The following is a 23,738-nucleotide window of genomic DNA, read 5'->3' as shown; positions in this document are numbered from 1 at the left end:
AGAAAAGAGAAGTCTTCTGTATAAATACCAATCACTGACAATCACTGAAACAAAGCCTTAATGTAAGCTGGTCTCAAAAGGCCCAGGATCACAGGATTTTTAGAACCAGGCTTTTGGAATTGCTAATATAACTATCATGGCTAATCTCTCATCCTGTGAGGGATGGAGTCTAACAGTGATGATTTTATAATCTTCTAGCCTCTAGGAGTTTGATACTAAATCTGTGTTAATTGTCGAATCACTAGATGATCTGACATCCCACATAGTGGGCCCTCTGCCTAGACTGTTTGTCTCTTATTTTCCTTGAAGACCTACTCCTATAGGTCCTTTCCTCATATTCCATGTCCACAAATCTGTGCCCTTTAATAATATTGTAATCATATTTTTGCCTTTTGCTTCCCATATTAACTTCTTTAAGATAGAGTTTGCATCATTATTTCTATATCTTTATTTCAATGGTGGGCAAACAGGCATGTAATAAATTTTTATTGCATAATTGGAAGGAAGGATGAAAGGTATTATATTCTGTTTTTACATTGGAAAAATTAGGAATAGCCATGAACTATAATCTTGAGAACACAATGACATATTCCTTAAATTTTTGGAGGAAAAAAAAACCCAAACCCAAACAACACAAAAGTTAAACAAAGAAAGCAAACAAGCAACACTAACAAAAACAAAAAAACAAGTAGAGGTAAGTTTTACCCTGTGCCAACATTATTTTAAAACTCATTTGTTGGAGCTTCCTGGTTTAGAAGGAAAATTACTAAGAGTAGCAAAGTTTGAGACCAACTTCCACCCAACTCTGTGCTTTTTTTCTCTTGGATATGTCATATGTTTTAGTCTTTTATTGGCTAACAGCTCTCCCTCTCCACCTCAAATAGATGGTTAACTGGGACCCTGCCTAGGACCTTCTGAGACTCTTCTGAGGATGGGCTGAAAATGTCCAGTAGAAAACCTAGGAATTCTGATCTACTTTGGGGGTGTGAGCAGGAATATTGACCAATCTCTCCCTGAGATACAAAGATTTTTGAGATTAGCCCATGCATTGGGAAGGCTTCTGTCCCTAAGGGAATTCTTTGTCATGTGAACAATACCACCAAGATGAGAAATACTTGAGATGTGACCTCCTCCATGTGTATATCCTTTTTCAGTTAATTTTTGAAGCATGTATCCATGCTGACATTGTGATACGTATACCTGTAAGGTCATCAGTGGGCCACGACCCCAGCTGGCACGCCTTGCAGGTGTATTCATCAAAGACATATTCATTCTCTTTACAGGGTGTACAGGTCCAACAACAGCTGACTTCTCCCTTCCGGATCACCTAAGGGAAATATTTAAAGTTTTGATTATTTTTTTGTATAGATGAAAATCCAGCAATCTGTTATTCAAATATGCTGCTTTGCAAAGCAGAAATGGCTTTAACATAAATTACTTCAAATGTTATCAAATAGGTAGTGTGTTTATTAATATTCTCATTTTATAATCACAGAAACTGAAGCTGAGTTTAAGCAATTAGTCCCACATCATAAAATTGGTTGGTGACAGGGTTTAGAATTAAATTAAATACAAGTCTTTGAACTGAGAACAAACTTAGTGTTGATGGGGGGTGGGAGGGAGGGGAGGGTGGGTGATGGGTATTGAGGAGGGCACCTTTTGGGATGAGCACTGGGTGTTGTATGGAAACCAATTTGACAATAAACTTCATATATTGAAAAAAATAAATACAAGTCTTTGGTTACTTAGCTTTAGATATCTATATTTATTTATTTATTTATTTATTTAAAAATTTTTTTTTAACGTTTATTTATTTTTGAGACAGAGAGAGACAGAGCATGAATGAGGGAGGGTCAGAGAGAGGGAGACACAGAATCTGAAACAGGCTCCAGGCTCTGAGCTGTCAGCACAGAGCCCGACGCGGGGCTCGAACTCACGGACCGCAAGATCATGACCTGAGCCGAAGTCGGCCGCTTAACCAACTGAGCCACCCAGGCGCCCCTAGATATCTATATTTAATGAAACGTCTGTGTTTGTACTTATATATAAATACACACTCATTTACACTTGTATGTATATAACTGAATTTTCCCCAGAGTCTTCTGTTTTCCCTCAAATTAAAAACTTTTGCTCTCTAAATTTATCTTGGCTCCTTCCATCAGTTGAATAATTGTTAGCAAGAAACATTGTATACCTGCTAAAGTTCAAAAGTCTACTTATATGATAAAAAAATCCTAGCCTGTTTCCGATTCTGTGTCTCCCTCTCTCTCTGCCCCTCCCCCGTTCATGCTCTGTCTCTCTCTGTCCCAAAAATAAAAATAAAAAAAAAACATTCAAAAAAAAAATCCTTAGGAATTCCTATTGAATTAAGAGACTCAACATGAATTTTTTTCTGGAGTTCATCTCTTGGTCTCTATTTCTAATGAAAATCTGGTTCAATAATTCACAGCCCATTCCTTCCTATTCTAGTAGCTTTGATTTGCTTGGGATGATGGTGGATAAGGTCATTGAGACTATTATATACCTCTTCATCTGTTTGATTTTTTAAGGCAATGGAAAATAATTGAAATAATTTAACAGTTGAAGGAGTCCCAGATGTTATTCTTTAGAAATGGATGTCTTTTATTTTTTTTCCACCACTGGTGCATGAATAGCCTCTGTGGAATAGAGACAGCATTCATTAAACATTCTTATAAATAATTAAAACTGTGATTAATAACCAGCAATAACCAGACACAGCAATGATTACACTGCATATTCCTTGTCCTCCATGCTGACTCTATTAATGACCTTCAATAGTAACAGTGTCTAGATATCTGTAGCCATATACAATTGTAAGCTGGCACCTCTTATATATTTCCTATTCCTTTTGCTGACTCTTGACAATGCCACCACACAAGTAGAGAATGACAGAAGGGTCTGAATGGTCCCTTCCTTAAAATAAACAGATAAGTAAGACAGCATTGCTAATTAGACCTGCTTAATCTACCTAAAGTAGTCTTCATAATAATACTGACTAATGGCTATTTTCTGCATGCCATATACTGTTATCTCACTAAAACATTAGAGTAGCTCTGTAATAAGATGGTTGGTTTTATTTCATTCTTTTTTTTAAGGGGAGAAAACTGAAGTGTGGTGAGCTTAGATAACACATATGGGCAAATGAAGGATCAAACAATGCCTGTTGGACTTCAAGACTCATGTTCATAAATGTGCCTTATTGGTCTATATAGAGTTCAGGGTGTGGGAAGATGGGTTAAATAGGTGATAGGGATTAAGGAGTGCACTTGTGGGTGATGTGCACCTGGAGAGGTATGGAATTGTTGAATCACTATGTTGCATACCTGAAACTAATATGCTCACTAACTGCAATTAAAATAAAAACGTAAAAACAATAGAGTTCATGATATTTTGAAAGATGCAGTGCAAGAGTCCTGGACTTGAGAATCAAGAGGCACCAGGGTTCTGGTCTTACTTATAGCCAGTAAATAGTTGTGTAGCTTTGAACAGTTCCACAGCTGATTGACTGACTTCTTCAAACCAAGACCAGTGCTTTACATGTAATATCTAGCTTTATAGGGTTTCCTGATGATTAATAGCACAGTGATTTGTAAACTGTAGGACACTCTAACAATGTTAACTGTTTTATTAGTAATATGCATATGAATATTTATATAGAGAAAAAATGTCATTTTAAGGTAATTTCAACCACACTTGGTGAAACTATTGTTGGACAGTTATTACATTTTGTAATGCAAACAAGCACATCTGAAATACTGAAGGATTCTCTTTCTTAGGAGGGCATGGCAAACAAAGCAGCTGCATTTTTTTCCTTCTAGAAATATGCTCAGTTCCTGTGCTTTAGTTTGCATTGGTTTGTAAATTTCAATTTTTTTTTACCAAAATAAAATCATTTCCTGTTCTAAGAATAACTCCAATATTATAGTCTTTTTTTTTTTTACATCAGTGGTGACAACTTGGTATTTCTTCTGTTTAGAATTGATTTTCCTTTTTTTTTTCACATATTATATATGTTCTGTTTCACATTCATGAAAAGGTAGTGACAATTCTGTAACATCGTGACTCCCATTCTTTTTGAAGATCCTGGAAGTAGTGGTGCTTTCTTTGTGAATAACAACATGTAACATATTTGAACCTTTGCTAGACCAAGTGTACTTGCATGGACGCTAAGTTAACAAATCTGAAAGATGGCATGAGATGTTGACATCTTTAATAAAATTGCTCAATGACAACATTAAGCCATATTAAGAAAATATTGTCACTTGTATATTTAATACAGTGAAAATAATATGTGATTAGGAAAATAAAATTTGGGATTAAAAAAAGACTAAACATTAAAAAATAACTAGTATTAAAAATACGATAACAGGGAGTCAAATTCTTCCATTGTGTAAGTTATTCCCAGTAGAATGGGGTAGAAAAGTACATATAAAAAAACCTCACAAATCAGCCATTCAGCATTTTGAAGTTACAGGTTCAAACTGTATTGCCGTGAAAGGTCAAAACAAACAATGTCCATGTGGTAATTTATCCAGGCTAATCTTTCTACAGGAGGAAATGGAAATTATGAACAATCAATATTCTGAGTGAGTCTAAAAATAATTTCACATACAGAATCTAATTGCAAGATGACTGGGCAAGATGCAGCCTGTCACTGAATATTAAAGGTTAGGAAACTTTTTCTGCAAAGTAAATATTTTTGTCTTTGTCGGCCATACAGTCTCTATTTCAACTCAACTGATAAATTCCATTTATTGTAGCACAAAAGCAGGCATAGACAACACATAAACAGATGAGCATGGTGTACTTCAATAAAACTTTATTTACAAAAACAAGCAGTAGGCTGGATTTGGCACATGGGTTATGGTTTATTAACCCATGTTGTATACCATAACAAAACATACAGAAATATTTAGATACTCCATAAGCTATTGTGCCATTTAGCAGATAATATGAATGTCTATTTATCTTTATTTACCTTGTCTTTCTTCCTTCTGGTCTTATGCTTACCAAATCTTCAGAACTACCCCTTGAAGGTTTTACAGTTGACACTGAATTATTTCCATTTAATTTGTAATCACCAATGAATAAACACCTCAAATGTTCTAAACAGAGTAAACATGAGATTGACTGAAAAGACCAAGGCTGACTGCTCCAGGTATATACACTGCCTGAAGTGTGGTAGTCTAGTACTTCAATAACTATTTGATGAATAATTTGATATCATTTTTCTTCCCCTAGGGCATTATACCTCAATAGCTAAACTTCTTTTATTTTTATTATATCTTCATTCTCTCTTTCACTGACTTTTTATTTCCTGGAAGTGTGGCCAGAACTTACTTAGCCTAAAAGTAACTTTTCAATGTCCTTAACTATCAGACATGCCCCTTAACTGCTTTTCATCACATACTTCTTGCTCAGTTACCATTCTATTGTTTTAATCTACAAGCTTCTGTTTCCAGAAGGCCCAGGTGAAGGGCTAACCCTAATTTTCTTGTCTTTCCCTCAGTGCTTCTCTTCCTTGACCTCTCTTTTCCACTGACTACCACCTTGCATGACAGCTTGCTTTCTGGTTCTCTATCTCTCCCTGGCCCTGTTGTCCCTCATTCCCTACCTTTTCTTCTTCCTTTAGGCTTTTTTTTAATGTTTATTTTTGAGAGAGAGAGAGAGACAGAGTACAAGCAGGAGGGGGCAGAGAGAGAGGGAGACTACAGAATCTAAAGCAGGCTCCAGGCTCCAAGCCATCTGCACAGAGCCCAACGCGGGGCTCAAAATCATGAGCCGTCAGATTATGACCTGAGCTGAAGTTGGACACTCAACTGACTGAACCACTGGAGGGACCCTCCCCCTACCCCCTTTATGCTTTCAAAGTATATCTTCAGTGTCTGTTCTTGGTCCACATTTATTTCCTCTGTATACTTTCCGGTTCAGTGACTTACCTACTCTAACAGCTCCAACTTTAGCTCTATTCAATTCACTCTGTATCTTCAGCCTTATTTCTCATTGTTGTAGACCAATGTTTTCTATCACTGGATAGATATCTCAAAACCAATAGGCTGCCAAATTAACCCATTGCCTTTTCTCTAAAACCATTCCCATTTTTCTATGCTTGACTTTCTAGTTACTAAGACTTGAAATTGCAGTTGTCTTAGACTTCTTTTTCTTCTCCAATCTGACCTCCAGTTGGTAGCCAGGGTTCATTAAGTATACCTATATATATATATATATATATAATGTTTCTCTCAAATACCTCCCCTGTTCGCTCTCCATTCTCACTGTTTCTTCCATAATGCAGGATTCTTGTTATCACTATCAGTGTCCTTACTTGTCTCTTCTTTCGCTATTCATGTGTATAACTACTCATGCATCTTTACCTACTATATCCTAGTTTATGTCAACATCTTTGTCAAAATTATCCTGACTCCTGGTTAATAAAAATTAAGTTCAATCTGCTTAGTATGCCATTCAAAACTCTCCACAAATATGGCTTCAATTTATCATTTTGACTTTCTCTTTTATAATAACCATTTAAAGCAATGAACTCTAGATTATTCACTATTATTCCAGAACATTCTTCAATCGACCACTTCTGTATCTTTCCTATTACTGTTCCCTCTATGTAAGTGATCATTTTCCCACATCTCGCTCTGAAATCATATCCATTCTTCATGGTCCAATGTCTAACATTTTACTCAGAAGTAATTTCTCCCATTCTTTTATGTGAACTTATATAGCTCTGTTTTTTTTTTTCTTTCTTAATGAAATCATCGCATTTTATATGATGTTGCTTATCTGTGCCTTATGGTACTTTTCCTCAGCTAGACTACAATTCTTCTGGCAGTAAGTGTGTGTTACTTATTTTTTCCCCACTGATATAAACTATTACATTTGTAATAGTTTGACAAATATTTGTTAAGTTAATTAGGAATTAATGTGTTTTCCAGCTGTTAACTATCTATCCCCAGGAGCATGTCCTTAAAAGGCTTACATGAGTACAAAGAGTGTGGATAAACATGACTCAACTGTCAATTGGTTCAATCAGTCCAATTACTAAGACTACTATAGGTCATACTATCAAAAGGAATTAATGAGAGAAAAGTAAAAAAAATTATTTTGACGTTAGAAGCTTATAATGTAAAAGGTAAGACAAGTATCTAAAAGTTTCAGAAATAGCCAATGACAGTGAATACTTTTGAATTTACAAAAAAATTTAAAAAACATGGACTTTATTTTACCTTTATCTGGCCTTTCTCACATGGTTCACTGCAAACGGATCTGATGATGTTGTTTTTCTTGGACCATACTTCATCATCATCCATTTTTAATTCTCCATTATCCCAGCTTCCAACATTGATATAATCAAAATAATCTTTTCCCATTTCCTTGAAATTCATTATTTCATACCTTAGGAACAAGAACATAATGATTATTCAGCTAAGAATATAAGTATTCAGCTATTAAAAAGCAATAGATTTCATTTCCCAAAAATGTATCTACTATCATATTAGTGACACTGGAATTTTCCATGACAGTACACTTAGAATAACAAAAAAGCCTGTCTGCTTCACTTTCCTTTAAGAGACTGTTTTTTCGTTTTTTTTTGTTTTTACCATCAAGTTTATACATGAAATAGAAGATAATCCCATGTGAGAAGGTGACTTGACCTCAGCAGGATGAAAAACAGTTTTGAAATAACTTCAAGAAGTTTAAACAAGTACTACTGTTAGACTTCTAAAAAAGATAGAAAGGTTTTTATCTTCATTCAAATAAAATGACAAAATTTTCCTTTACTAGCCAAGTAACAAATTTGGTAAATGTTTAATCTTGTCTTCAGCTGTAGGGAATGTGGGGATAATCTGGATACGGAATGTTTTTACCTTTATTATTTTACACTTTATCAGTGGCTAAGTCGTTGTCTAAAGAGACTATCAGGAGTGGTATTTAAAATAAATCTGAAAAGAATTTATGAGATGGGAAGATGGTGGCAGAGTAGGAGGATCTTAGGCTCGTCTCATCCCGCAAATACAACTACATTAACTATCAAATCATCCTAAATACCCCAGGGATTAACCTGAAGACTGGCAGAAAAAACTCCACAAATAAGAGAGAGAAGAGGCCACATTGAAGAAGGTAGGAGGTGTGGAGATGCAGTCTGGGATAGAAATGGATCATAGCTGCTGTGGTGTGGTGGGAGGAGTTGCTGTTGTGGAGATGCGACAGATAGACTAACACATAGGGGAGTGCACAGGGAAAATGAAACCCCATAACAACTGGCTTGGAAAGTGAGAGGGGCTGAATTTCATGAGTTTTTGCAACCAGTGGGGCTTAAAGCCTGGGGTTCTAAAGGTCAGCTGACTTGGCTCCAGAAGGATAGAGGGGGCTACTCTTGGAGAGAAGGTAGGCAAACAACTCATGGACATGTAGCATGGAAACAGTGAGCTGAAGAGCGCCTGGGGCACACAGTGGAGAGGTATCTGCTCACTTTGGAGTGTGTCCCAGAGAGGCAACATTCACAGAGAGGCTCTTCCAGGAACAAAGGAACTGGCAGGCACCCTTCCCCCATACCACCCCTCAGCATAAACACAGAGCCACCTGTGGTAAGCAGCCCAACACTGACACTCACTACCTAACTTGCTTATACCAAGTCATTCCCCTGCAATCCAGTGGAACTGCCCTTCCCAGTCACCCTTGCCTAAATCCCATCTTGGTGGTCCCCCTCCCCAAGAAGACTGGCCCAAACCCCTGCTGACACCCCATCTCCTGACCCAGGAGTTTTGTGGGGCCTTGGTTCTGGAGGTAGTGGCAAAAGGTCTCATTTCACAAGCAGACCAGACCATACTTACTCAAAATGCACCACATTCAGGCTGGAAACCAAACACTGCCCACAACAGACAAAGATAACCTCTATAGATGATTGGCCTAAAGGATAAAGCATCCAGGGCACAATAGCAGAGCACTGGCAGCACACACTGGAGATACTCCCTGAAGTGCCAGTCCCTGAGGAACAGGGACCACTGTATTGTAGAGCACCACAAGACCTTTTCTTCATAAGGCTATTACCCTCAAGAACAAGAGAAGTAGCTGAATTTCCTAACACAGAGAAGCAGTCACACAGACTTTGACAAAATGAGAAGACAGAGGATACAGGACAAGGTCATGGCCATAGATCTGAGTGAAACAGATAAAAGTAACATGCCTGGTACAGAATTTAAAGTAATAAACATAAAGATATTCATTGGACTTCAAAAAAAGAGTGGAAGACATGAATGAGACCCTTAACACAGAGATGAGGAATAGCATAGCAGAGATAAAAGGTTCAATAAACTAAAAGAGAGGCACATTGATAGAGTGAATAGCAGACTGGGAGAAGCAGAGAAATGAATTAATGACCTAGAAGACAGAGTAATGGAAAGTGATCAAGCTGAACAAAAGAGAGAATGAAGATTTATGCAAAATGAGAATATACTTAGGGAAATCAGTGACTCCATCAAATGTAATAACACTCATATTATAGGGATCCCAGAAGAAAAGAGAGAAAAGGGGCCAGAAAATTTATTTGAAGAAATAATAGATGAAAACTTTCTAACCTGGGGAAGGAAACATCCATATCCAGGAGGCACAGAGATCTCCCAACAAAATCAACAAAAGCAGATACACAACAACCACAAAACAAATAATAAAATGACAATAAATACATATCTATTAATAATTAAATGTAAATTGATTATGCACTCCAATCGAAAGGCATAGGGTGACAGAATGGATAAAAAAACAAGACCTGTCTGTATGCTGCATGCAAGAGATTCTTTTTAGACCTAAAAACACCAGATTGAAAGTGAAGGGATGAAGAAACATTTATCATGCAAATAGGTGTCAAAAGAAAACCAGGATAGCTAATACTTATATTGGACAAAATAATACTTAAAAAAAAAGACTGTAAAAAGAGACAAAGAAGGGGACATATAATAATGAAGGGGAGAATCCAACAAAAAGATATAACAAGTGTAAATATTTATGCACTCAACAAAAAGCACCCAAATACATAAAACAGTTAATAACAAACATAAGCAACTAATCTATGATAATACAATAATAGTAGGGGACTTTAACACCCCACTTACATCAATAGATCATCTAAACAGAAAACCAACAAGGAAACAATGGCTTTGAATGATACACTGTACTAGATGGATTTACCAGGGATATTCAGAACATTCCATCCTAAAAAAGCAGAACACACATTCTTTTTAAATCCTCTCAGAATATTCTCGAGAATAGATAACATATTAGGCCACAAAACAAGCCTCAACAAATTCAAGAAAATCAAACTCATATCATGCCTAGTTTCTGACCACAACACTATGAAATTAGAAGTCAATCACAGGAACAAGTGTGGAAAATTCACAAAAACATGGAGGTTAAATGAGATGCTACTAAACAATGAGTGGGCCAACCAGGAAATTAAAGGAAATAAAAAGGTACATGGAAACAAATGAAAATGAAAATGCAACATTCTAAAACCTTTGGGATATAGCAGAAGCAGATTTAAGAGGGAAGTTTATAGCAATATAGACCTACCTCAAGAAGGAAAAAGAATCTCGAATAAACATTCTTACACTGAAAGGAGCTAAAAACAGAACAACAAACAAAATCTTAAACCAGCAGAAGGAAGGGAATAATAGAGGTTAGAGCAGAATAAACGATGTAGAAACTAAAAATCAAAAGAACACGTCAGTGAAACCTTGGCCTGGTTCTTTGAAAAAAAAATCAATGAAATCGATAAAACTAACCGAACTTGTCAAGAAAAAAGGGGAAAGGACTCAAACAAATAAAATCACAAGGGAGAGAGGAGGTATAACAACCACTATAGAAATAAAAATAATTATAAGAGAATATTATGAAAACTAAATGCCAAAAAATTGGACAACCTAGAAAATGGATAAATTCCTAGAAACATATAAACTGTGAAAACTGAAACAGGAAGAAATAGAAAATTTGAACAGATCAATAACCAGCATAGAAATTGAATCAGAAATCCAAAAATTCCCAACAAAGTCCAGAAGAGATGGCTTCACAGTGAATTCTACCAAATATTTAAAGAAGATTTAACCTATTCTTCTCAAACTATTCCAAAACATAGAAAAGGAAGGAAAACTTCCAAATTCATTCTATGAGGCCAGCACTACCTTGATACCAAAACCAGATAAAGGCACCACTAAAAAAGAGAACTACAGGCCAATATTTTTGATGATCATAGATGCAAAAATTCTCAACAAAACACTATCAAACCAAATTCAATAATACAGTAAAACAAACAAACAAACAAAACCAAAAAAAAAAAAAATTCACCATGATCAAGTGGGATATATTCCAGGATTGCAAGGGTGGTTCAATACTGCCAAATCAATCAATGTGATATGTATCACATCAATAAGAAAAAAGATAGGAACCATAAGATCATTTCAATAGATGCAGAAAAAGCATTTGACAAAGTACAACATCTATTCATGATAAAAATCCTCAACAAGGTAGGTTTAGAGGGAACACACCTCAATATAATAAAGGCCATATATGAAAAACCCATAGCTAACATCATCCTTAATGGGGAAAAACTGAGAACTTTTCCCCTAATGTCAGGAACAAGACAAGGATGTCTACTATCACCACTTAAAAAAAATTATGGGGCACCTGGGTGGCTCAGTTGGTTAAGCATCAGATTCTTGGTATCAGCTTAGATGATGGTCTTGGGGTTGTGAGATTAAGCCCCATGTAGGGCTCTGCTCTGGGCATGGAGCCTGCTTGAGATTCTTTCTCTTTCTGCCCTTCCCTCACTCTCATGCATGTGCACTTTCTAAACAAACAAACAAACAAACAAATATAATTTCTAAAAATATATTTATCTAAACAATCCCTACAGCCAACATAGGGCTCAAACTCACGACCCCAAAATCAAGAGCTGCATGCTTTACCAAATGAGCCAGCAAGGTGCCCCTTACCACTTTTATTCAACATAGTACTAGAAGTCCTAGCCACAGCAATTAGACAATAACAATGACAAAAATTCATCCATGTCAGTAAGGAAGAAGTAAAACTTTCACTATTTGCAGATGACATGATAGTTTATATAGAAAACCTGAAAGACGCCACCAGAAAGCTTCTAGAACTGATAAACAAATTTAGTAAAGTCTCAGGATACAAAGTTAATATACAGAAATGTGTTGCATTTCTACACACCAATCATGAAGCAGCAGGAAGAGAAATTAAGAAAGCAAACCCATTATGATTGCACCCAAAATAATCACTTCTTTGGTTAGGCTTATTCCTAACCAAAGAAGTGAAAGACCTTTACTCTGAAAAGTGTAAATCACTGATGAAAGAAATTGAATATGACACAGAGAAATGCAAAGACATTCCATGCTCATGAGTTGGAAGAACAAATATTGTTAAAATGTCCATATTACCTAAAGCAATGTATACATTTAATGCAATCCCTGTCAAAATACCAACAGCATTTTTCACAGAACTGGAAGAAACTATTCTAAAATTTGTATGGAACCACAAAAGACTGTGAATAGCCAAAGCAATCTTGAAAAAGAAAGGCAAACTTGGAGGTGTTACAATTCTGGATTTCAAGTTATATTACAAAGCTATAGTGATCAAAATGGTATGGTACTAGCACAAAGATAGACACATAGGTCAACAGAACAGAATAGAAAACCCAGAAATAAACCCACAATTATATGTTTAATTAATCTTTGACAAAGAAGGAAAGAATATTCAATGGGAAAAAGACAGTCTGTTCAACAAATGGTGTTGGGAAAACTGGACAGCTACATGCAAAAGAAGGAAAGATGAACCAGAACCACTTTATTATAGAAAACACAAAAATAAATTAAAAATTTATTAAAGACCTAAATGTGAAATCTGAAACCATAAAAATCGTAGAAGCGAACATAGTCAATAACCTCTTTGACATCAACCATAGCAACTTTTTTCTAGATATGTCTTCTGAGGCAAGGGAAACAACTCTGGGACTTAATCAAAACGAAAAGCTTCTGCACAGTGAAGAAAACCATCAACAAAACTAAAAGGCAACCTTCAGAATGGGAAGATATTTGCCAATGACATATCTGAGAAAGGGTTACTATCCAAAATCTATAAAGAACTTATAAAACTCAACACCCCCCAAAATAAATAATCCAATTAAAAATGGGCAGAAGACATGAACAGACATTTCTCCAAAAAAGACATGCAGATGGCCAACAGGCACATGAAAAGATGTTCATCATCACTTACTATCAAGGAAGTGTAAGTCAAAATTACAAAGACATATCACTTCATACTGTCAAAGTAGCTAAAATCAACACAAGAAACAACAGGTATTGGCGAAGATGTGGAGAAAAGGGAGCCCTCTTGCACTGTTGGTGGGAATGCAAACTGGTGTAGCTGTTGTGTAAAAGAGTATGGAGGTTCCTCAAATGTTTAAAAATAGAACTACCCTACAATCCAGTAATCACACTACTGAGTATTTACGCAAAGAATACAAAAACACTAATTCAAAGGGATGCATGCACCCCTACATTTATAGCATTGTTACTTACAACAGCTAAGATATGGAAGCAGCCCATGTGTCAATCATTTGATGAATGGACAAATAAGATAATTTCTTATTAAATAATAATAAGAATAATAAGAATTCCATTCATCAAATGATAATACTATGTATAATACTAATATATTAACTATATATGTATATATAATGGAATATTACTCAGCCATCAAAAGAATGAAATCTTGCCATTTGCAATGAGCTAGAGAGTATAATGATATGCAAAATATGACAGAGAAAGACAAATACCACATGATTTCACTCATATGTGGAATTTGAGAAACAAACAAAAAAAAACACCAAAGAGGAAAATAAAGGGAGAGAGGGAGAGATAAATCAAGAAACAGACTCTCAGTTGTAGAGAACTGATGGTTACCAGGGGGGAAGTGGATGGGAGGATGGGTCCTTGATCCTTGTTGGGGATCAAGGAGTGCACTTGGGATGAGCACTGGGTGATGTATGAAATTGTTGAATCATTATATTGTACATCTGAAACTAATATAACACTGTATGTTAACTAACTGGAATTAAAATAAAAAACAAAATAAAATAAGTGTGAAAATAGCTTCTAAAGCACTGTAAAAATGCTAGAAGATAGGAGTACCTTGTGAGTTCTCAGCCTTTATTAGCTATTGTTCTCATTTTGAGTATGGGGATAGAGATGTAAAGAGGCAAAATTAATGTGATTATTTACAAGGTTTTTCTTGTATGTAAGAACATTTCCAGAGAAGCATTTTTGAAATAATTTTCTAGTGTCAGGACAGTGGATAAACAATACCATCACTTTATTGGCTCATGTAGATGTAAACTGTGGGTATGTCTTAGGTATACAGTGTCTTCACATAGTACCCTATGTGTTTTCCTCCTAGGACTTAAATGATTGGAAGGTGGGCTCTTACACGTGATCCCTTCATCCTTTCATGCTCAGCTTGTTTTAGCTATCTGCAAATTGACATGGATGGGAAACTTTCTAGCTTTTGGGTTCCAGTGACAGATTGACATACTCAGACCAATGCTCAGTAAGGAAATGTTCAGAACAAATATGAAATCAGTCTGTTTGGATCTACATTGTAAAATAACACCATTCTGTTTTTACTCCCAATCACATTTTTTTTACTGTAGTGTCTTTTTCAGAATTTTAATTCATTCGTAAATTTTGTTCACTGTTTAGTAGCTTAAGGATTATCCTAAAGTGTTTTATCTGAAGTAAGCAACAATTTTGAGTAACTGTCGAAAGTCCACTTCTAAACCCAAAGTACCAATCTATAGGATACAAAACTGAGTCCTAAACCGTTCCACTCGGTCACATTTATCCAGTGGCTACTAAGAATACAGTGAGTTGAGATATTAGAAAATAGAGCACTAAGGTTAAAAAAGAAACTCCTATATTATGTCACTGACTACTTCAAATATATGGGCTTCTGAGACTTCAAAAGGTACTTGGTGTAGCAAATACTCTGTGGCCAATAACCTTTGGACATTCTAGGCTTGGGAAAATAAAGAATTATCGGTGTCAGGAAGTTTCTTTCTTTGCTGCTACTGATTTGAAGAGATATGAGGGTTTCATTGCGAGCCCCATTTGAGCCATCAACCCATTCCTACCAATTCTTAGCTCTGATAAGGTCTAGTACACACTTTTCATTTTACAGATAATGGAACCAAAGCTTGGTGAGGTTGTTGAGTGGTACGAGACTGCAGAGTATACAACTGGCAGAGCAAACCTCAACTCAGCCTGTAGACTTCCAGTCTGCTGTTCTTCTCCATTAGAATGTGCCATAACTATTTGATAGAGCAAAGAATCAACCCTCGTTGCTTCCCTTTCACAAAAATCTGTTTTATGTAGGAGAATGGTAAACCATGAAGAGATCCAGTTTTTGAAAAATAAATATGAAAACTGCATAGAATGGAAAATGTTATATTTGACAGGGAAGTGACTTCAAGAAAAGTTAAACCTTAAATTTGGTTCAAACCTGTCAACCTGTTTTAACTATGTTAGAGAGAATGAATCCTCCCCATGCAATTATTAGCCTCCAGATTTCTGGTAATTATTTCTTATCTGTAAGACAAACACAGATATATTATCATTAGTAGTTGTAGTGATGAAAATATAACATTACTGTAAAAATCTTTGGTAGTAGTATATTAGAAAAAAATTAGGTAAAAATAATTCTCCATGAAAAATATTTTTTTTGCCTTCATTTATCAATTGATATGAATTCTTTCAATTTTCAGAGATAGGATATAGATTTTATTCTCCATCAAAAGTGAGAGAAGAATTAATTAGCTAAGAATTGAAACACATAATAGCTTTCTGCAATTGTTTCCCATTATTTCATTCCCTCTCTTTCTCCCTGTCTTGCTCTCTTGCTTTCACTGAGCCTCTTGGTTTCTACATCTCTGTGCTCCTGAAACCTCTTTCTCATCACTGTGTGTGATAGGTGTGATCTGTCTTCTGCAATATCTCTCTTCTTTCTCCTTTCTCTCTGCCTTCCCTCGTCTCTCTTCCTTAACTGACCACAATTTACAGTTGAAATATACTGACATTTTTTATTTTTATTTTTAAATATTTTTTGAGAGAGAGAAAGAGAGAGAGAGGGAGGGAGGGAGGGAGGGAGGGAGAGAGAGAGAGAGAACACACGTACACAAGCAGGCAAGCAGGTAAGGGGCAGAGAGAGGGAGACACAGAATCCAAAGCAGACTCCAGGCTCCGAACTATCAGCACAGAGCCCGACATCATGACCTGAGCTGAAGTCAGATGCTTAACCGACTGAGCCACCAGGCGTCCCACTAACATTTTAAAAAATGAATTTTATATAGCATTCAAAAACAAAATAAAACATGAAATGCGTTCTAACCAAAAAGAAAAAAAAAGTCCTAACAAAGCCCTAAGTAGAAACTAGAGGCAGGCAGGGTTCAGTTTAACAGAAATAAAGAACTTTCTAAGCAGTTATAAGTCCCTGAAAATTGGAGCAGTCTTCCTTCCTCAGAAGATAGTGAGGTATTGTTTACCCAAGAGGCTGAAGCAAGGTTGTCGGGGGAACTGCAACATTGTGAGGGGAACTGACTGTACAGAATATTAGATGTCTACAGCTCCTCAGATCAGCTCAGTATATAATTCTAAGGTGTGTGTTCTTTAAAAGTTTAATTCTTAAAAATGTGATAAATTGTCTGTTGGTTAACAAAATGGACACTCCACACACAAGTCCATGCAACAAAGTGATTATAATGATCTGTGAATTTGGGGTTGGATTATCAGAGATTAAACAGAGACCACAGGGTTGCTTTGACCAAATCCTTTAATAAATAATAATGAGATCTTTTTTCAGGATATATATAGAACCATTTCACATGTAACATAAAGAAAATGGAGGGGGTGTAAATTAAGTTACATTCTTCTCATTTGAATTTAATGATTGTGCCTGGCAATTGTATATTGTCCTTGTTCTGTTACTAACTGACTGCATGGGAATGGGCATGCCTCTTCCTTTCTCTGAGACTGTTTTGTCACCCCAGAGAGAGTTAGGAAGTTGAAACAAATCATCTCTATGGACCCTCCGTGGACAGAGCCACATATTAAGAACCATTGTGCAAACCAGCTCAGTATCTTCAAATTTCTAGTGTTCTAGTCTTTTTTTTTCTTTGTCACATCTGTCCATGTGTTCTTCTTTTCTTACCTTTTGGATTAATCAAAAATTTTAAAGTAGTCTTCTGTTGGTCTTTTAGCTATTCCTCTTGCTAAGGGATTAAATATGCACTCTATTTATCTTATTCTACTTAAAGTTAATGTTGTGTCACTTAATGTAGATAAGAAACTTGCCATTGTATAATTCTATACCCCCTTTCTTTATGCCATGTTGCCAAATACTTTACACAGCCATGCTTATAAATATCACAATATATTGTTAAATTTTTTGCTTTAAGTAGTCAGTTGTACTTAGTCTGATGTTGACTCCATGTTTCCTCTGCCCATTTATGTTCAGTCCCAGGCAGTGGCAAGTCCTCATAAACCTTAGTTCTCAATGGTCTCCATATAAGGGTCAGAAGACTTTGGCTGTAAAGGTACAGTTAATATTTCAGGCTTTGTGAGATGGTCTCTGTTGAAACTACTCAGCGCTTCCAGTGTAGTGTGAAAGCAGCCATAGACATTATCTAAGTAAGTGAGGCTGACTGTATTCCAATAAAACCTGATTTACAAAAACAGACAGCAGACTCAATTTGGCCTGAAGACCACAGTTTGCCGACCTGTGATCTATACCATTGGTGGTAAGTAGTCCAGGTCTGTATTTCTTATCTATAATTCTGAAAACCTTAGAGCTCTGAAAATTATTTTATAACTCACTTGGCAACAAAACACGACCCAATCTGAACTCATCTGGTGATAGAACTTGACCTGCACTGTAATGGGGCTATTTATGCTATGTATCATACTTTGTGTGAATATTTGTATGTTTTGCTACATATAGCCTATGTATCACACTTTGTGTGAATATTTGTGTGTTTTGCTACAGAAATATTAATATGTTGATTAAAGCCTGCTCCACAGCATGCTGGTGGTACTATATGACTATGTTACCTTTTATAAATCTAAAAATCCTGAATTCTGTAACATACCTGGTCCCAAAGGTTTCATTAAAGAATTGTGGACTAATAGTAGTCTGATTAGATGTGAGGTTTAGAAGCAGTGGTTGAAGTGAATTCTCCAGTAGTCTCCAAGTGTGTTTGCCAGAGTGAGCTACCTGTCTCTGCTTTCTTTGTTTAGGATCTTCCTCTTGTGACTCTGGCATTTTAGGGGACTGCTTAGTCACCCCCAGGGCTCCTTTGGTTCATTTCTCAGTTTGGAATGTCTTTGATCCAACAGAGCCATAACTTTTACTCCACAGAAATAACAACAGAATGTCTCCCAATACATTTCTCAAAAAACAGTGGGTTTTTAATTTTGATCCCGGTTGATTAATTGGCAGGCTACTGTGTAATGTTAGGAATGAAGTCCAGGAGACTGATTTCGAATCTTGAGCTATCATGTATTAGACTGTATCTTTGGGGAAGTAATTTAATCTTTGTAAGCTTCACTTTGTGAGCCTGGAGTGGGAAAAGAGAATGATAACATTACCTCATAGGATTAAAATGTAGAGGACTTAGCTAAGTGTTTGGCTCAGAACACATGTTCAGTCAATATTAGTTTAGTTATTTTGTAAATAGAACTGGATTAATTGGAAAAATAAAAAGTTAGAAACCATCCTCCTGAATCTGGCTCATGCCCTCAGAGTCCAATTCAGATTTATTTATTAATGGGTTACTGTAATACCAAACCTTTATAATTTTGTAACTCTGGAATCTCTAGACAATTGTGAATTCTTGGAAATTGTTTTCAAAATTTTATGTATATTGTAATTTAGAGAACATCTATAAATTTCATTTGAGTCTTAACAGAGATTCGTGTTCTAAAAAAGGTTAAGAACCAATGTCATAAATGTACCCTATTGCAGCAAATTTGGAGGATTATGAATGAGACAGTGATGTTCTGTCTGATCCATTAAGATTTTCCATTGGAATAGAGCTGAGACATTTCTTCACTATCTGCTTTGTGGAACTGGCTTGGGTACATGCCTTGAAAACTCTGAATATTGGAGCTGTAGTCATCAAAGTTGAGGTACAAGTCCTAAGCTGATGTTGGTGCGATTGGTATGCTCATAAGAATAGTAAATCCATGTGCAGATATCAGGGACTAGCCCTTGACCTGAGGCTACAGACTGAGCTCATTGGTTGACCTGCCCTATGAAGCCTTACAACAAACGTGAAGTTTTCTTTGGCCCTGATAGAACGCTTGTATTCCCTACTCCCCATGGATATACTGAATAGCCAAAAAGAAGAAAACTATATATGAAAAGTCAGCTTTTCTTGGCAAAGCGCCTGCTTGGAGCAATATTCTTCAAGCCTCTAGAATGGAGAAAATATATAGCTTGGCTCTTGGCTGCATGATTTGGAACTAACTGTCACTTCAAAGCTCAGCTTATGAGATGGTAACAGCTGCAGTCAGGGACAAGCTCCAGCTCACCTCAGTAATGTGGAAACAAGCTAGAACCAAGGTGGCTGGTACATGTGTGGGCACATGGGGTGTGAGTCATGGAGTCATGAAACCTTCTCTTGGCAGGATCAGCTGCAGAGTGTAAAGACACCATGTCAAGAATAAACTGTTGCTGGAAGAATACTTGGGATTTTGCAGTGGGAGACCAGAGGACCCTGACTGTGCCAATGTAAGGCAGAGTGAAGACCTTGCCCTGCTACAACTCTGAATATCATTTTAACAACATTATCCCTCATGGATTAAAAGTCTCATGTGTACAGTCACTTAAGGATTTTGAGTCTGAGATAGATGTGAATAGTGGTAAGTTCTAGGTACCTAATGACTTCCCTGGAGGCTGACCTATAATTAACAGTAAGTTCATATTTCTCAGGCTCCTCTATAAATAATGAAAGGTAGAATTTCAGAGGAAAAGGCAATTTAGTCCTCGAGAAAGGAGAAAGTCCTCCAGCTACAGGATAATAAAATGACTTATAACTTACTATAGGTACAGCAAACAATGTAACAGCACCTCAGCCCCATTTCTGAATTACCACAAATGGAACCATTCATGTTTCAGAAGAGTTCTATGACCCCAAAAGAGAGCAGAATACAGAGAATAACAGAAAACACGTACAGAGAAACCACAGGGCTGGCTTTTGATTTGCTACAATAACATGAGGCTCCTGTCTCTAAGTGCAGGTCTCTGAAATATGATGGTTCCAAGAGTCTGTTGTCAGCATCAGTAATGTACCTGGCTACAGAAAATGGGGCTTCCCCTCTCTATTTTTCATCACTTTCTGGTGTCAGAACTGGCCAAATATGACCAGTAAGCCGAGATAACTACAAAAGACAGAAACAGACACCTTAGGATCAAGAGATGATTGTTCAGGTGCTATTGTCTGGAAGAGAATCAGAACAGTACCTTCCTGGAGAGTCTCCATTCTCATCAAATAGGATCATATCTCCAGAAACCCCAGTAAAATTGGTTTTCATCAGGGAGTCCAAAAGTTTCCGTCCATCAATTGGCTTCATTGCATCACAGAGGCCTGCATAGCCTGGACAGAGGGACATTTGCATGTTGTGGAGCCCATAGGCCATGGAATAGATAGCATTGATCACAAATCCCATTTTGGAATCTTGAACGTGATGTGTTCTCAGAGTCAGAGAACCTGTTGAGAAACAAATTATGGATTAACTATGAGATTTAATTCTGCTATAGCTATACCCATGGATTCTGAATAACTTGAGCATTCACTGAGCAATTTATCAGAGTTAGAACCAGAGTAAATACAAAGATAGAGGTCCGAAATTCGTATGTCTAATAATTGTCTTCTATTTCCAGTTTTTCCCCCCAAAAAACCTTGAAGAAAGACCCGAATCCCTAACAGTACCAAGATTCACTTCCTCTATTACCAATCCTGGAGATGGATGCAGGAAAGCACTGTATTTCTGTATCATAAACTTATTTTAAGGACAGATTAATCTCCTTAGTACTCAGCTATGATAATATTACCTCCTTGGTTTAGAAATCCACAACAAATCTCCAGCTTCCAAACCAGTAAGTCATAGCTAAACAAACTGTATTTTCTACCATCTTGTCTCAACTTACCTGCTTGGATTTATCATGCACCCCTTGCAACCTCAAAGCATTTGCTCTCCGTAAACTGGCCTATTTGGAAATTCTAAAATATAACATTTATACTCCATTAATCAATTAATTGTTAGAGTCTGAACATAAAAAAATGGTAGACGATCTAGGGACAAAACAATGATAAATTGGGCATGGATTCGGCACTTAAGAAGAACTTGTTCAATAATAGAGATAAATTATGTAACCACAGCAAAAGGTGGAAGGTGATAAATTTGTAGCACATGTCGAGTTACCCTTCCAATGGACAGCTCTTGGGAAAGTTTCATTAAAGAACTAACATTTGTTATAGGTTATTGATGCAGTATGGAATGAGTGTCTGTTACTTATGACTGCTTAGAACTTTCTGGGAGCAAGGGACATATGTGGCACAAGATAAACCCGATGCTTGCCCTAGAGTCAAGAAGGCACGTGAGCATCTCAGCAAGCCACTGCAGTATGGTTTGGTAAGTCCTGAGGCAGGACTGAGTCAGGAGGGGCATCAGACCCAGAGACTCACTGAGGCTGAGCATTATGGCTGAGTATCAGCTGGATGAAGAGTGGAGGGAAGCGTGTTTGAAGGTTCATAGATGAGATAGAGCGTGCTGTGTTTGGGAAACTTTAAGAAGGTTGGAATGTTCAGAACATGATATGGGAGATGAGAGAATGGGGAGAGGTAGAGAAGTAGAGGAGGGAAGGGCTGCTTAAACCACATTGAGATTAGTGTACTTTATGACGTACTTTATCTTAAGATCACTGGGATCCCTTGCAGTGTTTAGGTAGGGGCATGATCAGATTTCTATTTTAGGAAGACTGATCTGGCTACAGCATGGAGAAAGATTAAAAGGGCTACAGGAGTGGAGCCAGAAAGACCTATGAAGAACTGATGCAATGATCCCCATGATAGCTGAAGGTGGCCTTGCCTAGGTAGAGGCCATGGTTATGGGCAGAAGTGTTCAGGAGGCAGAATCTACTACCAGGGCTGGTAACTGAAGAATGGGGAAGATTGAGACACATAGGGAGAACATGGAAAGAAGGCAAAAGTGACAGCTAAAATAAAGACAGAGCTTGTCATTTGGGAAAAAAGTTTTCTGTAAGAGAGATAGAAAGGAATTTTCTAAAGGTAGCATGATTTTTCATGACTTTTCAAACTGTAGAGGCATATTACCCCCTTCTTGATTGCTGGCCCAAATGCTGATACTTTCCCTGAGCAGAAAACAAAGAAAACAGCACAACTCATCCTGACATAAGTTTAAGATGAGGAATCCCATTTCCATTTAAGGACTAAGCACTGGACCCAGGCTTAGTAATCAATTCTCATAATTTTCTTTTCTACATAGGCTTGCTTCATACTTCCCACCCCTGCTGACCCCCCTCCACTGTAAACTCCATGCTACTAGGTATTAAGTCGAATATTTTTGGGTCGCTTTTCCCTCCTCTTTCCTTCATACCTTCTCAACTCTTATTTTTTCTACCATTAATAAACTACTTCATACCAATCTACTTCTACTGGGGTTTTTTTTTTTTTTTACTTAAAAAAGATTTTATTTTATTTTTTTAAATTTTTTCAATATATGAAGTTTATTGTCAAATTGGTTTCCATAAAACACCCAGTGCTCATCCCAAAAGGTGCCCTCCTCAATACCCATCACCCACCCTTCCCTCCCTCCCACCCCCCATCAACCCTCAGTTTGTTCTCAGTTTTTAAGAGTCTCTTATGCTTTGGCTCTCTCCCACTCTAACCTCCTTTTTTTTTTTCCTTCCCCTCCCCCATGGGTTTCTGTTAAGTTTCTCAGGATCCACCTAAGAGTGAAAACATATGGTATCTGTCTTTTTCTGTATGGCTTATTTCACTTAGCATCACACTCTCCAGTTCCATCCACGTTACTACCAAGGGCCATATTTCATTCTTTCTCATTGCCACGTAGTACTCCATTGTGTATATAAACCACAATTTCTTTATCCATTCATCAGTTGATGGACATTTAGGCTCTTTCCATGATTTGGCTATTGTTGAACATGCTGCTATAAACATTGGGGTACAAGTGCCCCTATGCATCAGTACTCCTGTATCCCTTGGGTAAATTCCTAACAGTGCTATTGCTGGGTCATAGGGTAGGTCTATTTTTAATTTTTTGAGGTACCTCCACACTGTTTTCCAGAGTGGCTGCACCAGTTTGCATTCCCACCAACAGTGCAAGAGGGTTCCCGTTTCTCCACATCCTCTCCAGCATCTATAGTCTCCTGATTTGTTCATTTTGGCCACTCTGACTGGTGTGAGGTGATACCTGAGTGTGGTTTTGATTTGTATTTCCCTGATGAGGAGCGATGTTGAGCACCTTTTCATGTGCCTGTTGGCCATCCGGATGTCTTCTTTAGAGAAGTGTCTATTCATGTTTTCTGCCCATTTCTTCCCT

The 23,738-nt window shown here is 37.0% G+C and overlaps 1 protein-coding gene across 3 annotated transcripts in view; it reads right to left on the bottom strand.

The window, feature by feature from the left end:
- Nucleotides 1-23,738, bottom strand: part of GRM5 (glutamate metabotropic receptor 5) — a 507,510-nt gene that overhangs the window by 76,088 nt on the left and 407,684 nt on the right. For all 3 annotated transcript variants that reach the window (XM_047072296.1, XM_047072297.1, XM_047072298.1), the window contains exons 4-6: nt 20,617-20,863; nt 7,257-7,425; nt 1,201-1,327 (exon numbers count right to left, since the gene is read on the bottom strand). In XM_047072296.1, coding sequence (XP_046928252.1) covers nt 1,201-1,327; nt 7,257-7,425; nt 20,617-20,863 — 543 coding nt within the window. The remainder of the gene's footprint in view (nt 1-1,200; nt 1,328-7,256; nt 7,426-20,616; nt 20,864-23,738) is intronic.

The sequence above is a fragment of the Lynx rufus genome, unplaced genomic scaffold (assembly GCF_022079265.1).
Source record: "Lynx rufus isolate CCGP_SWC_20201006 ecotype Redwood Valley unplaced genomic scaffold, mLynRuf1.p SCAF_9, whole genome shotgun sequence".
NCBI classification, from domain to species: domain Eukaryota; kingdom Metazoa; phylum Chordata; class Mammalia; order Carnivora; family Felidae; genus Lynx; species Lynx rufus.
The sequence above is the reverse complement of the archived record's forward strand: the minus strand, read 5'-3'. Positions and strand labels throughout refer to the sequence as shown.